The sequence below is a fragment of the Phaethon lepturus genome, unplaced genomic scaffold, assembly GCF_000687285.1.
Source record: "Phaethon lepturus isolate BGI_N335 unplaced genomic scaffold, ASM68728v1 scaffold48030, whole genome shotgun sequence".
Lineage (NCBI taxonomy): Eukaryota > Metazoa > Chordata > Aves > Phaethontiformes > Phaethontidae > Phaethon > Phaethon lepturus.
The window spans coordinates 1-15,070 of NW_010512125.1; the positions used below are offsets into that span (position 1 = coordinate 1).

The following is a 15,070-nucleotide window of genomic DNA, read 5'->3' on the forward strand; positions in this document are numbered from 1 at the left end:
CTCTTCTTATGGCACATGGGGACTGTCTGCTTCTGCATCTTTAAGATGTCCTTCTTGAAGACTGTCCAACCTTCCTGGACCCCTTTGTCCTTCAGGACTGTCTCCCAAGGGACTCTCTCAACCAGTGACTCGAACCGGCCAAAGTCTGTCCTCTGGAAGTCCATGGTAGCAGTTTTGCTGACCCCTCTCCTTACTCCACTCAGAATTGAGTGAATTCAAACTGAAGAATCCCATATTGAAAACCACTTCTTAATTTTTTTTAAAAGAAAAGTTATTTACATGACTGACGAGTCCACTCTGAAAGGAGCCATCCTAGCTCCCCTACAAGACTTTTGAAATTACTCTGACAGATGCAGAGAGTGATTAAATACTGTTACATCAGCAATTGAAAAATACTAAATAAAACAATGGTATCTTTTATGTCAATTTATCACTATATGGAAAGCTTGTAACTGTTACAATTATTGTATGAAATAGAACACGGAATCTCCAAGAAATGCATGAAGCACAGTAACAGTATAAATGTAGCATAACATGGGAAAAAAAACCCCTCCAAACCCATACACCCAACACCTTCTCACTAAATTTAATACAAATGCCTTTATTTGGAATCTCAGCAGTAAGAATGTACAGTCATCTTTATCTAATTAAGATGACTTTATGGCTTCATCTGGCTGGTAAAGAAACCCAAGGGGCAAGCACAAGCACCAGTTCACTGCATATCCATGGTGCTTAACCACTGTTAAGACTCTGGTACTGCTTTGATCTATGGCACCTGGTGTAGGCCAGGGTTTGGGGGACAGTGAGAACAGGGTGCCCCACCTAAGTTGTGGTGTGGATTAAACTGCTCTAGATCTGGCTCCTTCCAGATTCCATGTAATCCCTACAAATGCCCAGCAGATTCAGCCCCTGGGACTCCCCCATGCACCTTCCATGATGCACCCTGGGCCATGCACTGCTCATCACCACAGATGTGTGGGGCAAAGACTACACAAGGTACAGCAACCCAGCTGCACCACAAGGTCCCTGCTCCATCAGCACAGACACAGCCAACCTTAATTCTCTGGAGGCTTTTCATGTTTTGCCAGGAAAAAAAAGAAAATCTGCAAACAGTACTAATTAGAGACTTGTGCGTTTACAAGGGCATAGTAGTGTCCTTCCTTTGCCAGTAACTGGCTATGGGTGCCCTGTTCAACCACCCTGCCATTCTGGATCACTGCAATGATGTCTGCAGTCTGTACGGTCGTCAGGCGGTGAGCAATGATGATGCAGGTTCGACCTTGCCGGGCATTATCGAGAGCTTTCTGGACGATCTGCACACAGATGTCATGAAAATGCTATTAGCACCTGGAAAGCCTTCACTTGTCAATGGAACCACATTTGATTTCTTACTCTTTGTTATCACCTGAATATATCTGCCATAGATATACAAGTCAGTGCATACACGAGGCAACCTTACTTAACATTTCTCACTGAGGTCAGTGAGATTGATCAAATGAACATTGAGAAGTGGGTTCTGGGGCATCCAGTTTGGGTCAGAAGACAAATTCAGTATTTACCATTAAATACAACTGATAGGAAGACAGCTGAAGGATATCAGCTCCCCATGATGTTTTCTACTTAAAGTTTTGGGGTTTTCAACTTGTTTGTTTAGTAGATATGCACAGCTTCCTAGTGTCCTTCAATTCACAGCTTGCAGCTGGAAAAGTCACCATGAGAGACTGTTGGTTCACAGCTGAGCATTTGCAGCATGTTTGCATTGATTTTACTCTACAGAAAGCAACTAGCCATAGTACATTTGTAATCTTTACTCACCTTTTCACTTTCTGTGTCAAGAGCAGAGGTAGCTTCATCCAGAAGCAGAATGGCAGGATTACGAACCAGAGCACGAGCAATTGCTATTCTTTGTTTTTGACCTCCAGAAAGTTGTGTTCCTTTCTCACCCACCCGGGTATTATATTTCTGGATGTTAAAAATTAAAAGAGAAGGCCTGTGAGTACTCTTAGAGAAGGGAGATTAGAAAAGTAAAGTTTTAAGTGTGGCTATAAAAGTGATTAGGTATTTCCATCTTGAAAGAAAAAAATAGTGCAATTGTTTTTAAGAAGGCTAAGGTTTTATAAACACCTCTAATATAAACACTTATCTATGCAGCCACACATATTTACACCTGGTCTGAAAATTTACTTCCCCAAAGACAGGAATAAGACCTGAACGGTACCATCAGTGATACAGTGGTAAGGTTTTCACAGACATCTGGCCATGGGCGTATGGTCATGAAAGTAACTAGAGGTTTTATGTTTACTGACTTATACATGAAGAACTTGATCCTGTGTGTCTTGTGAATAAAGAGCCCTAAATGTCATTAGTAGTAATGAAGATGAAATATTTTTCAGCATCATTACATCATTTTCAAGTTACACAGAACTACAGTGAAAACAAACTATCAAAGCATTTTTTCTTGTTAGAACCAAATTCTTGGCAAGCATGAAGGTCAAATGCCATGTCATTCACTTTTGATTTATTGCCCCTTTGTATTTGTTAAGAAACACTCCCTATGCAGACCCATCAAATTAGAAATAGAGCATTTAGTTTTACTGGATTGTTTTAGAAAAAAAATTGTCTCAAAAAGTTAAAAAAGTTTCAGCTGTCAAAGAAAAAAAAATCAGCGAGGACCTGTTTGTACATAGAACATCCTCTTATTTTTTCCTCATGTTCTGTTTTGTCTACCATTATATTAATTGGAGCATTCACTTTTCTGAACAGACTAACGAGGTTTTTAAGCTTGAAACACGCTGACATTTTTAAACATAAGTTCTATATTTTTTCCTATTAAGGGAAACAAAAATGTTTATTTTTAGTTTGATCTATGTAAGTGAGCATTGCCTAGATTTCTCCATGTCACTCAAAATATCTAATCTCACTGTGAAGATAAGATCACCATCTCTTACCTCTGGCAGTTTTTCAATGAAGGTATGAATATTTGCTGCTTTAGCTGCTTCTTCAATTTCCTCCTGACTAACCACCCTACTGTTGTCTCCATATCGAATATTTTCAGCAATGCTGCAGTCAAACAAAATGGGCTCCTGGGACACCAGGCCCAGCTGGGACCTCAGCCATTGTAAATGCAAAGATTTGGTATCAAATCCATCTGCTAACTAGAAAAAGCGACAGAAAAATGATGCCACGTTGACTACAGAGCTCATCCACAGATACACACTGTAGACAGGAAACACGAATTGTGAGATGAGGCCTGTTACGTGTTAGATTCCCAGATGAAATCAAGTAAATTTTGCATGCAAAATAGAAAAGTGCCAGCAGTATAGGTGAAATATTTCCTTTCATTAGCTTTTCATTTTGTGTGTGTTGGGAAAGCCTGTCTCTAAGAAGCTGAACACAACAGTAAATATTCTCAACTGCAGGCCTTCAACTCAATCTTAAAACCTCCAAGGAGGTTTCTTTGGACTTTCTATACCCATTAATGGGGACTGCATCAAAAAGCCCATCACAACACTCCAACAGTGACACAGTAGCATCCCTGTGGGTTTACATTTTTATTATTTGAAGCATGTAATTATGTCCCCAATGTGTGAATTCATATTGGCAAGACAACTTATACACTGACACGAACGTTATGCCCCTGTGTGACTAGGCTGTGAGCAGATATGGGGAGGCAACACAGTCTGACCCTGTTATTCTCTTCCCCAGTGAGACCTGTCCCCTGAGCCAGCACACCATGCCAACATGGGTGCCAGTGCTAGTACGTGTGGCTAATGTATGGGGGCAGGCAATAAGAGGGGTCTTGAGGTTATCTAGCACTCCACTGGAGCCACCGCCTCAGCAACCTACGCTTCTTAAAATGGCATCTCTCCAGAGATACTGCCAACATCACTAAAGCCTCTGAGACCTTGGAAGATAGAGTTCTGCAGATTTAATTGCTATTAATAGCCACAAAAGTCTATTTTTACCACTTGTCCTTCCACAGGGTCATAAAATCTCTCCAAGAGCTGAATGGATGTGCTTTTGCCACAGCCGCTGCTTCCTACTAATGCCAGAGTCTGTCCTTTGTTAACCTTCACGTTGAGTCCTTGCAAAACTTGAACTTCTGGCCTTGTTGGATATACAAAATGGATGTTTCTGAACTCAATGTTGCCTTCAAAATTGCTCTGAAAAGTAATAGGAGTTCACAGGCTCATATTAACATTTATTAGCTTTAATTACAATAACACTTGTAAGACTTGGTTATTTAAATAAGAGAATATTCAAAGAAGTTTGAGAGCGTGTTTTTGAAACTGCTTTTGAAGTTCTTTTCAACTACGTATTGGATTAAGTGTAGTATCATTATTTACGGGATTATTTGCAGATGTAAGTCACTAGATCCTTCTAGAGAAAGTTTTCTGTATCTCTTCTATCTATTTTTCACTTACGCTTTGAAAAGAATGTCTTTAGACAAATAAACAACATTAATACTTTTAGTTTCTGACAAACGTAATTGAGGCACTTCTACTCTTGATGTAGTCTATAACATTTGCTTACCTGATCTCACATTGCAGGTAGCACAGTTTGAATGAATGTAACACAAGGTCAAGATCAGCTATTAAGATAGCAGAGCTAAATTCTTTGGTGGGCAATTTACAGGCATGTAGGACAAGCTGTGTTTTGGAATCATAGAACAGTCTGGGTTGGAAGGGACCTTTAAAGGTCATCTTGTCCAACCCCCCTGCAAGGATCAAGGACATCTTCAACTAGATCAGGTTGCTCAGAGCCCCATCCAACCTGACCTTGAATGTTTCCAGGGATGGGGCATCTACCACCTCTCTGGGCAACCTGTGCCAGTGCTTCACCACCCTCATTGTCAAAATGTCTTCCTTATGTCTAGTCTAAATCTATCCTCTTTCAGTTTAAAACCACTACCCCTTGTCCTATTGCTACAGGCCCTGCTAAAAAGCCTGTCCCCATCTTTCTTGTAAAACCCCTCTAAGTACTGAAAGGACTTAAACAGCGATGATAATTGTTAATTAGCCATTCTGGCCAGGGCAGTTTCTAAGCACAAGTGGAAGAAAGGAGGCACACATCAAGACCCATTGCGTGGGGTAGGAGCCAGCTGTACATACATACTAGCAGCACTGCAGTGCTCTCACAGAAGCTGATGATCTAATTGACAGGGCTCAAAGCTTTGCTGAAGTCACAAGGCATCATTGGTATTTGAGTCCAGTCTATACTAGAAATATTTTCATTTAACTTTATGTTACTGGGGACCTTCTGCTGGAGGGGCCTGGTTCAAGAAGGTACATAAGGCATGTTCATAACTCTAAAGGCTGAAAATCCTGTGTATAAACTTAAAGTTATAGAAACTGGATTATTGTTTCCTGAGTAGGGGCTACCACCTAAATCCTACATGGGAAGCTCATTTTAAACTTTGATGTGCAAACGTAATCCTTCCAGATGATGTAAATTGAATGTATTTCATGGAGAAATTTGACAAGTGCTGAGGTCAGTTACCTTAATGACAATTTTGGTTTAGAGGTGATTTTTTTGAGAGTTTTTTTTTTTTTAGCATGTTTTGATTTTTTCTTTTTTCTATTTCCCCCTACCTTTAGAGCAAAACAGATTATTCATTAAGTTAGTTTTGACTTCACAAGAACACATTTTTACTTGTAAGATTTTCCACAGTTGTAAGAAGATGGATTTTGGCAAAACTGCTCTGTCTCGGACGGGGCTACTCTCTTATCTACAAAAACAGCAGGAAAATTCACTTGTATTTTATTTCTCTTGTAAACTATTACAAAGGCAATGCAACTGTGAGTGGAACTGCCATTGTCAGTATTTTCCTGAAGCCATTTAAGATGTGGGTCAGTAGAATGAAAAGTAATTTTTTTTAGCTCATTCAGAGCAAAACTACATTTAAGGGTATACACTTCTGACTGAAAAAAAATATGACCCATTAAAAATAAGGAGGCAATACCACTATTTTATATAACAACCTAAAAAAAAAAAAGAAACTATGAATACCATTTTAGACAATAAAGCATTAGTGATTTAGTTTATTTCAAGGTTTTTTTCTGAAAAAAGCCTTACCAATTTTTCACCTTCTTCACGATAACTGTCAGTTAGAGGTTTTCTGTCTAGAAGTTGAAAGATTCTTTGAGCCGCCATTCTAGCTTTACCATAATCTGGTGCCAGGGAAGCAGACTGACCAACATTCATAGCCGCAAATATGACGGAAGAGAAGACTCTAAAAACAAAAGACAAAATATCATTCATTTCAGGTAGAACAAACCCTTAGAATAAAGTTTTTTAGCATCTTTAGATTATGACATTTCTGGAACTCCTCACCCCAAAAAATGTCATCCAGTATTATGAAGTTCTATTTATTCTTGTAACTACTTTATAGATGAGCAGCAGTGCCACGTCACTTCTCTATGCAATGCCCTCTGCCTGGAAGGGATGTCAAAGAAAGACTTCTCCAGCGCAGGTGCACTAAGCATAGCCACATTCTTGCTGCTTCACTGCCCAAATATGCACCTTTCCCCAAAACAGCCCTTCTGCCCAAACTGCACTCCCAACCAGACTGAATTCCTGATCTCTACACCCCATTACCTCTATAATTACATTAAATAATTTGCATGCATTGAAATCACTATCACTTTTTTTTTTTTAATTTTATAAAGTATACTCACATAAATACATTTTCAAAGTTGCTCAGACAATGGGCAATGAGCCAGGCCCCAAATCTGAAGACTGCGGCATTAATAAAGTAGTTTGCACACTGAGCTACTCCGTAGGTGAAGCCGTAGAAGGGGGCTTTTGTCAGAGAATCTCTGATAAAGGAAGAGACTTTCCATAAATAACTTGTAAAACTGACACAGCAGACACTAGCAGGGGATGGCCAGATTTCTGGGTTAAAGCTTTTAGGCAATACAGCTCACCCTTTGAAAACACAAAAAAGCTCAGAATATGTGCACACTCACAAACAGCCCCTGCCAGACACTAGAAGCATCCTGCATCCTGACATTGAACTGCCCTTAGGACAGAAAGTTAGAGCAATGAAATCCTTCATCCTCGGTTACTCTATCCTTTGCTTTTCTATAGCAGGGCAGGTCATTAGAGCAGCTAAAAAAAAAAAAAAAAAATTTAATAACTACCATATATGACCCATTTTATTAAAAAAACATGCAGGCTCCAGCCCCGGCTAAGAGCTGCCTGCAGGCTTCCGCCAGGTCTTCCCATCCGAGCAGAGACCTCTCATCCCGATTCGGAGCAGGGACGTATGGCTGGGTGTCCCCGCAGGGATTTAGACTAAGCCTTTCTTTCTCAATCCGTCCTTCTGGGGAAGTTTCATTTTGTGTAGCTAATTGAATGCACACTGAATCAGAGTCTGGAGGACCCTCTGTCCTCATTGTTTAGGATGCTCTCTGAGGAAATGGAAATCTCCTTTCTAGTCAGAGCTGTAAATCAGAGACCTTTGACAGTCCAGGTGAGCATCCTACCCATATCTGGGGTATTACCAGTTCACCAGAAACTGAATTTTAACACTGTTTTGGCTGAGGACAGATTATACATAATTTTCAATTCCTTCTTTTACATTAGTTACCTTGAAGGAGGAAACAAACAAATTAGATTTTGGGCTATTTTGTTTAAATAAAACGGAGCTAGAAAAACCTGGCATCCTTGATGATTTGAATGCGTTTCAGTACAGACAAGTCAGTGGGACGTAGTGGGTCAAACAAGGGAAAAAGACAAAGTTCATTTCAAGGTTTCAGGGTCATATGAGGGGAATAAAACTGGTTTTTGTTATAAAGGGTGTGGTATGGGAGTTAACTGTTGGTTCCCGAGTTAACTAGTATCAACCCAATATGCTTTCACGGAGTGAAAGTGTCCTATATTCTAGGCATACACAAGCAAACACAATGTTCTGTAACACATATGCAGAGAATGCAGTTTATGAAATGTTTGCATAACGAAAAGGCAAATCTTTCAAACGTCTTTTCACTCTGCATTTGAGAATGTATATTAAAATACATAAAGTGAACAAATTTCAAGACTCTGTAAATGACTGTTGATATCCTTCCCAATCTTTTGGGTATTGGATAGTTTCCAAAAAATGTATTTAGAATAAATCTAAAAGACTAAAATGTACCAAGAAAGAATTATTAAAGGAAAAAATCCTACCTATATGGACCATTCAAACTTGTAACGTATCTTTCATAAAATGTTTCTTCCCTGGTCAGTGAAGCTACAGTTCTTATGTTTTCAACTGATTCCGTTGAAATCTAAATTGGAAAATAAAACCAATAAGAGCAATCGCTTACAACTGCAGTCTACAACATATCTCCTAAACATTCGACCTCTTCTCTAACGTTTATTATTTTAGATCAGAACGTGCTTGCTTAAGAGAAGACATCGAGGTCTATTACCAGGTGAAGGAAAACCCAGAGCAATGAGATTATTTCACCCCAAGGTCACAAGACAAGGAGGGGCTGAAGCCAACAGCGTATTTGAGTTCAGAACCTTGGGCCAGCACACAGGAAGCGTCAGAAGCCCCTGCCCTAACCTGTGGGTTGTGATGCCGACAAATTAAACTCTATTTCATAAAATAGGAACAAACCCCAGTAGTCTGGGCACATCTTGCACTTTTGCATGGACTAATTCTGTCTCCTGGAAGAATATTGTCAGGCAAATGAAGGCAGTACCCTGAAACTCTTAAGCACATTAATGGCTTGCATTTTATGATGGAATAAAAAAGCAGCAATGTCAGGGCTTGGTGGCTCAGCCCTGCAACGCTTCTGGCCACAGCACAGAGCAGAGCTGCGCTGCTCGCCCCAGGCGTACTACTACTACTGCTTGCACAAGGCATTCCAGTGTTGGGGCTGCTGCTGTTACAGAGGTCCCTACCCAGAAATCTGCCATGGAGGCTTTCAAACGCATTTTTATAGCCTAATTTACAGATGTTTTGTGTTATCTCTGTTTTGCCTTTCTTGGGGATATATAAACATTCCCTTCATCTCCCACCCTGTCCTCTCTTCTCCTCTCACCCCCTTCATTTATCTTGGATAATCAAGTCAGCTGTAATATAGCTACAGTATTGTCCTTAAAAGTGATCTCACACCATAAGCCTGTACTTAAAATTGGAGAACTTACTCTTCCAGCCTCTTCCAAAGCTTTTTGATCTTTTGCGGCATGACCAGACACAGAGCTAACTCTCGCAGCATTTGTAGCAATAACGAAAGGAATGCAGGCCAGGATAAGCAAAGTTAACTGCCAGCCGTATACAAAAGCAACAACGATGGCAGTCAGAAGGGTAAAGACAGTCATAGTCATCAGTCCCAGTCGGCTTCCAGTTGCCTAAGAAAACCCCAGAAACCCCCAAATATTGGTCATTAGATTTTCTTTTTGTCACTTATTTCACCACTTGAAATCGCTATACTGTCAAGGCCAGCAGTTCACCTGGAAAATGAAACCATGTGTGGTCACATGCATGGACGTTATGCACCTACACGTGTAACTCTTCCTGGACGTTCCTCTTACCTGCCAACATTTGGGCCTCTAAGCAAGGCTAAAGGAGTCTAAAGAGTTGGTCATGATGTTTGTTTAATGAAATATATATCTGGGACTTCCTGCACTACCTGAGGCACAGAAGACTGTAGCCACTGTCACAACAGGGCAGGTTGCTGTTGGGTGCCCAGCATTAGGCAAGAGGGGTTTATTCGAACGACAGCCATCTATCAACATGTCCCACTAACGGTGGTGGGAACTACTCATCCTCAGGTTCTCACACTGCTGCACCTGGGGTTGGGCTTTTAGAAGAAAAATAATCTAGATTGGGCCACCCTGCTGAAATGCTTTATCTCAGCAGGGATAATGAGTGGGAAAGATGAACTCATACTGAAGAACTCCTGTCTCCTCCCAGACTGCATAAACTTTACATCAAGAACTTTTAAAATGAGAGATGATTATCATCCAGCATCCGGGTGGGCTCTGATCTGTAGAAAAAAGGTCTGAAAATAGTCCTGTGGAAATACTTCATCTTCCAAAATTTGGCTTGATGGAAAAAACAAAAATCCTTGGGCGGGAAGCAAAAATTCTTCTCTCTTTTGCCAAAGACTGTCCTGCCCTGAAAAGACTTTTCTTGTTCAATAAAATTTAAAATAGTAATAATTAAACCAATGCCAAGGTGAATTGTTGCCATATGTTCTAGGGGCTGCACATAAAGATGGATTTGGAAACTTCAGCCAGCATGAGGCGCGGTACTTGCTGACACTCTGTAGTGCTCCAGAGAACACAATAGCTTTGGAGACCAATTCATGCCCTTAGTTGGCTTTTGTAGTTAGGGGACCCTGTGCACCCCTCCTTTCTACTGCCCTGACAAGGTGATATAGTTTAATGTCACTGAAGCAAACTGGAACTTTTAAAGATAAAAAATGGCTAAGTTTTGTCAAAGACTATTTTCTTACTACAAGCCCATGAGGAAGGAGGGCAGGAGGGAGAAACAGAAGTCTATGGAGACTGAAAAATGTAGGAATTAAAGGGTTTTTGATGTACAAATGTAGAGGAAACAAAAACATCTTAAAACAAACCAGTAAACTTTCCTCCACAAGTCCTGCAATTTTTTTGGTTGTTTTTTTTTTTTGTTTTGTTTTTTAAGGAGAAGGGAAGAAACAGAGACATTTGGCAGATTGTCAGGGACTGCTGATGAGGTGAGCCGTAGAAGGAATTGTGCAGAATTTGCCATAGTCTCCTGCCAGTGTCCAGTGGCCCCCTCTCCCATACCAGTGCCTTGAGTCATTCTCTCCCTTGGCCATCGCCCTCCCTGGTGTTTATTAATTCTGGACCATTTCTCACTGGTCTGCTTGTGTGTGAAGCACATTTGGTGGGAATGGAAAGAAGTCTCTTCATTGAGGTCAGTAAAGTTTTGTATCATCTGCAGCTGCAACCTCTTCATGGCACACAGGTGACACCCATCACAGGGTGTAAAAACCTGGGGTCCACTGATTCTGGTCCCCAGCACATATGCAGATTCCACTTTGCATGGTGAAGCAGTCTGCAGTTATTATATATACTTAGCTTAATGACTTGCAGGGAAGGAAATTAAAGGTACATGAACATCTGCTGGATTTTTGCTAGTTCTCATAAATTATCAGCTGGGAAGCCATTTCCAAGGTGTCAACAGCATGCTACGTAAATGCATCTGCCAGTCTGTGGGGTAGATTTACTACTTTTTGTTCTGAAATAATCTCAGTGTCCCTTGCCAGTTGCAATTAATATTTGTAGGGAATAAAAGTATTTTAAAAGCACACAAGAAAGAATCAGCATACCCCTTTGACTTGGGAAGCATCTGTAGCAAGCCGAGTTAGCAGAACACCAACAGCATTTTTCTGATCATCGTACCATCCAACCTCCTGCAAGGAAAGACACTAATTTTTGTTTCAGAAAATTACATGCTCTTACCATATTTCAAATTTATCAGGTTTACTAATAAAACGAACAAACATTTCCAGCTCAGGTAGCGTACGGGAAAATGGAAGTACAAGTCATGATGGCTAACTGCAATATTCTTCCTCTATAGTCAGCATTGTCCAAGTAACTAAAAGAAAAAGCTTAGAAAGTATTATTCTGTTGTGAACATCTAATTGTTCACAATCAAAGCGTTATTAGCTGTGATGTTCTTCTGAACACGCTTATTTAGAAACTTTTATTATAAACCGCTTTTACTCAGTCCTTGGGCCTGAAGAGATTAGCTGTTCTCTTCTTATGAGTTACCTATTCGATTAACTATAGAAGAGCAACTGCTCATCTTGCATCATGACCACCCAAGCAAGGGGAGATTAAATTTTTTTGGTGACCCTCGCACACACAGACAGCTCCAAACTGTGTGTATATTAGCATGACAGAAAATATGCACTTTTGCAGTGACACTCCTTCAAAATTAGACTATTTGCAGTAGCAGCACTGAGCCAAATTACACATGGATTAGGAGATTTTCAGAAAAGTTGTACTTTTTCCTAAGATAGTGGTAGAAGAGACGTGGTTTTGTTTTCTTTTCTCGAGACCACACAATTAAGACCCAACGTGTACCTTGTAACAGCCTGCAAAACTGTTGGCTCTCAGGATGCTCTAGCTGCATAAGTCATACCTGTTGAAGTAGTGCTCTGAAGGACAAAGAACGGAGTCTCATTGTTAGTATTTCCCCAGACTTCCCAAACATGAATCCCTGGGGGAGGAAAGAGTCATGTTTTCTCATCTGATGTTTTAACCCTCTTTATAAAACCACACAACAAAAGCAATGACACCAAAAAGTCTCCTACAATCCCCTGTGCATATATAAGTCTTGGGAAAACTGCCATTCACCTTCCTGGAACCTGAAACTCTATTTTCCCACAGAAAGGAAGCAACATGGCGAAGGCAGCAGCAGCTTTGTTGTAATGCCTTATTTGTATGCCCCAGCAGCACTACCTAGTCATTGGCTTCCCTCCTCCGACTGCTACCAGAGATATTCACTCACAGCAGTCACATGAACGGATTTTGTGACATGGACATCAATGTGCAGTAACTATTTCTTACAAGCTGTGGAGCAGTCGTAAGAGGACAGCAAACGATGGAGTTTGATTTATGGTATGAAAAACAATGTCTGCTATGGAAAGGGTCTACTTTATATACTTACTTTGGCAAGAGCCTATAGACTGTCAATGAGACATGTCAGTCTTAACTTTGACTTTTAAGGCCAGACCCTCAACTTTGATTTCAATCATGCTGAATCCACATTGCTTTCAGTGGTTTATTTAAACCAACAGCAAATATGGACATACGTCTTTAAGTAAACACATCTATAAACCCAACATAGCTCAGGAAGAACCCCGGCACTTCTGTATGTTTTTGTAAGCTCTGATTGGTATTTTCGCTTCTCAGACTGCATTGATATGACTTATACCTGCAGCCTGCTGGGGAGTCAAGAACTTCTAACATTTCAGTGTAGCAACACTTACTTGGATTATGTATGCTGCTAAGGTAATCACTCCAAGTAAAAGAAATATTAAAGAAAGCACCAAAGTGTTTTTATTCCTCTTTTCCAGATCTGTTTCTTGAAAAGCCTGTACAAGAAAAAACACAAAAATGACTATGTAGACAATGAGTGCCAATTATATAAACCAGCTTTCATCTCAAGAAGCTTGTCTACTTCAATTTCTCTTAGCAAGTATCCTGGATCCTGAAATCAGTCTGCAGTCAACTTTCTGTTGAGGGCCAGCAGACAGTCCAGCTTTCCATTTAACATACATCTCACTAATTTGTTCCCCCAGCTCTAACTATTGTTCCTCTTTTCCTCTGCTAGTCGGATGTGGTTCCACCAGGCTCTGCCTCTAGAGGGTCACTTCACCAACATTTATCCATTTTTCATTGGGTCCATTTATATAAGTGAATCCCACCCAGAACCAGCTGAGCATGAGGGAGACTCAGGACTGCAACATCCATTTGCAAAAATACCCAAAACAACAAACCAAACAGCCCCTCCTCCTCCCCAAAAAAACCCCAAACCTTACCCCAATGATTTTTCCAAATATAACAGCAAATGCAGGATGGACCCCGCCTGAGATGGCAGCGGCAATCACTCCCAGCAGTACATACAGCCACTCAGGTTTGTTCAGAGCCATGATCCTTGAGTAAGGCACCACAGGGAGATTTTCTTCCTACAGGAAAGGGAAAGCTGCAAGTTTTCCTTGGAAAGTTGCAGAACATGAAATTCCCCAGGCAGTGGGTGTTCATTAGGCTTTGAGTAGTGAACTGCCTTGGTAAACTACTGAAAGCCCTCTCTGTGCACTTGGAGTGAACAAACATACTGGATGTCTGCAGCTTTGCTGTTTCATATCCTAGAACTTCAACTGCACTGTAAAAGTTTAGAGACAAAAAAATAAACAAAAGGCTAAGTCATGAGGGGAGAAGGGCCAGGACAGTTCATTGAAAGTCAGATAGGACTGGTCACCATGAATGGCAACTAACACTTGAATCTTTATGAAGAACTAAAAGTCTCACTGTTCAAAGCGCAGAAAAGATCCCTCCGGTTCAGCTAAATGCTAGTGGGCTGGCAGTAATACAATTGGGTAGAGAGGTCATCTTTCTTTTTTGAAAATTATAGCCTATACATCATTACCATAAGCATGAAAGAGGCATGTAATAGTCAGTTACCCTGCATCTCCTTTGAAAGCACAAAAAAAGTCCTGTTCTGCTTCACTAATTTATTCAAGTCACTATGCCTCCACAGGGGGAATTCTGGAAAAGCAAAAAATGAAAACATTGGAAATGTGACAAAATATTAGGCAGGATTACTAGTAAGTTGCTCCTGCTTCCTGGTTATTTTATCCCATGTTTTGGATGCTGAATGAGGGTGGCTAAGCCTCAACCATAGAAGTGGGCTGAGCTTTCTGAACTAATTAGAGCTACTGGATGCTCAATTCCTTATTTGTGAATGTGATGAATACTGGAAGCCTTGAGCACGAACACCCACTACTTCTTCTGAAGTCTTAAGCAGTATGAATAAACACACAGTCAAAAAGTATCTTCTGAAGTTGCATAACTTTTTTTGTGATAACAGGAATCGATCCTGCCTCTTCATACTATTTGAAGTATGTACTAGCTGGAAGCTATATTTTAGTGAGAAGGAATATCGATAGATACAAATTACACTAAGGCTTTCATAAGTATTTTGAATAATCAGGTGCTGTATTACAGATGAGAAACTGTATTACAGTTTTTTGGTAAGATGTACACAATTGTCCCCATATTCGCAGGACAAATACTCAGCCTGGTGAGTACTGACTGTAATAGCAAAGTAAAGGTTGCCTGGCAGCCAGGTATCTAAAAGTAATTAAAATTACATGCCTTGTGTTTATGTTTACACATTATCACTAAAATTCTGAACTAAACTTTTCATACTAACCTCCAGCTCTTTTTTTTTCTTTTTTCCAGAGGACTTTTTCTTAGAAGAGCACCTCTTGCTTTTATACCTGCTGGATCTTCTTTGAATGCTGCTTGTCCCAGAGATCATTGGTTCTTCAAAATGATCTTGAAGAGTCCGCTCTTC

The 15,070-nt window shown here is 40.4% G+C and overlaps 1 protein-coding gene across 1 annotated transcript in view; it reads right to left on the reverse strand.

The window, feature by feature from the left end:
- Positions 1 to 1,109: 1,109 nt before the first annotated feature.
- LOC104619844 (multidrug resistance protein 1-like) overlaps positions 1,110 to 15,070 on the reverse strand; it is a 31,941-nt gene continuing 17,980 nt past the window's right edge. Inside the window, 13 exon segments of the mRNA XM_010285875.1 lie at positions 1,110 to 1,313; positions 1,816 to 1,962; positions 2,949 to 3,155; positions 3,966 to 4,163; positions 6,076 to 6,232; positions 6,678 to 6,818; positions 8,170 to 8,270; positions 9,139 to 9,342; positions 11,313 to 11,396; positions 12,131 to 12,208; positions 12,981 to 13,085; positions 13,533 to 13,679; positions 14,927 to 15,070. The exon segment at positions 14,927 to 15,070 is cut by the window's right edge and continues 15 nt beyond it. Of these exon segments, the coding sequence (XP_010284177.1) occupies positions 1,116 to 1,313; positions 1,816 to 1,962; positions 2,949 to 3,155; positions 3,966 to 4,163; positions 6,076 to 6,232; positions 6,678 to 6,818; positions 8,170 to 8,270; positions 9,139 to 9,342; positions 11,313 to 11,396; positions 12,131 to 12,208; positions 12,981 to 13,085; positions 13,533 to 13,679; positions 14,927 to 15,070 (1,911 nt within the window). The 3' untranslated portion in view covers positions 1,110 to 1,115.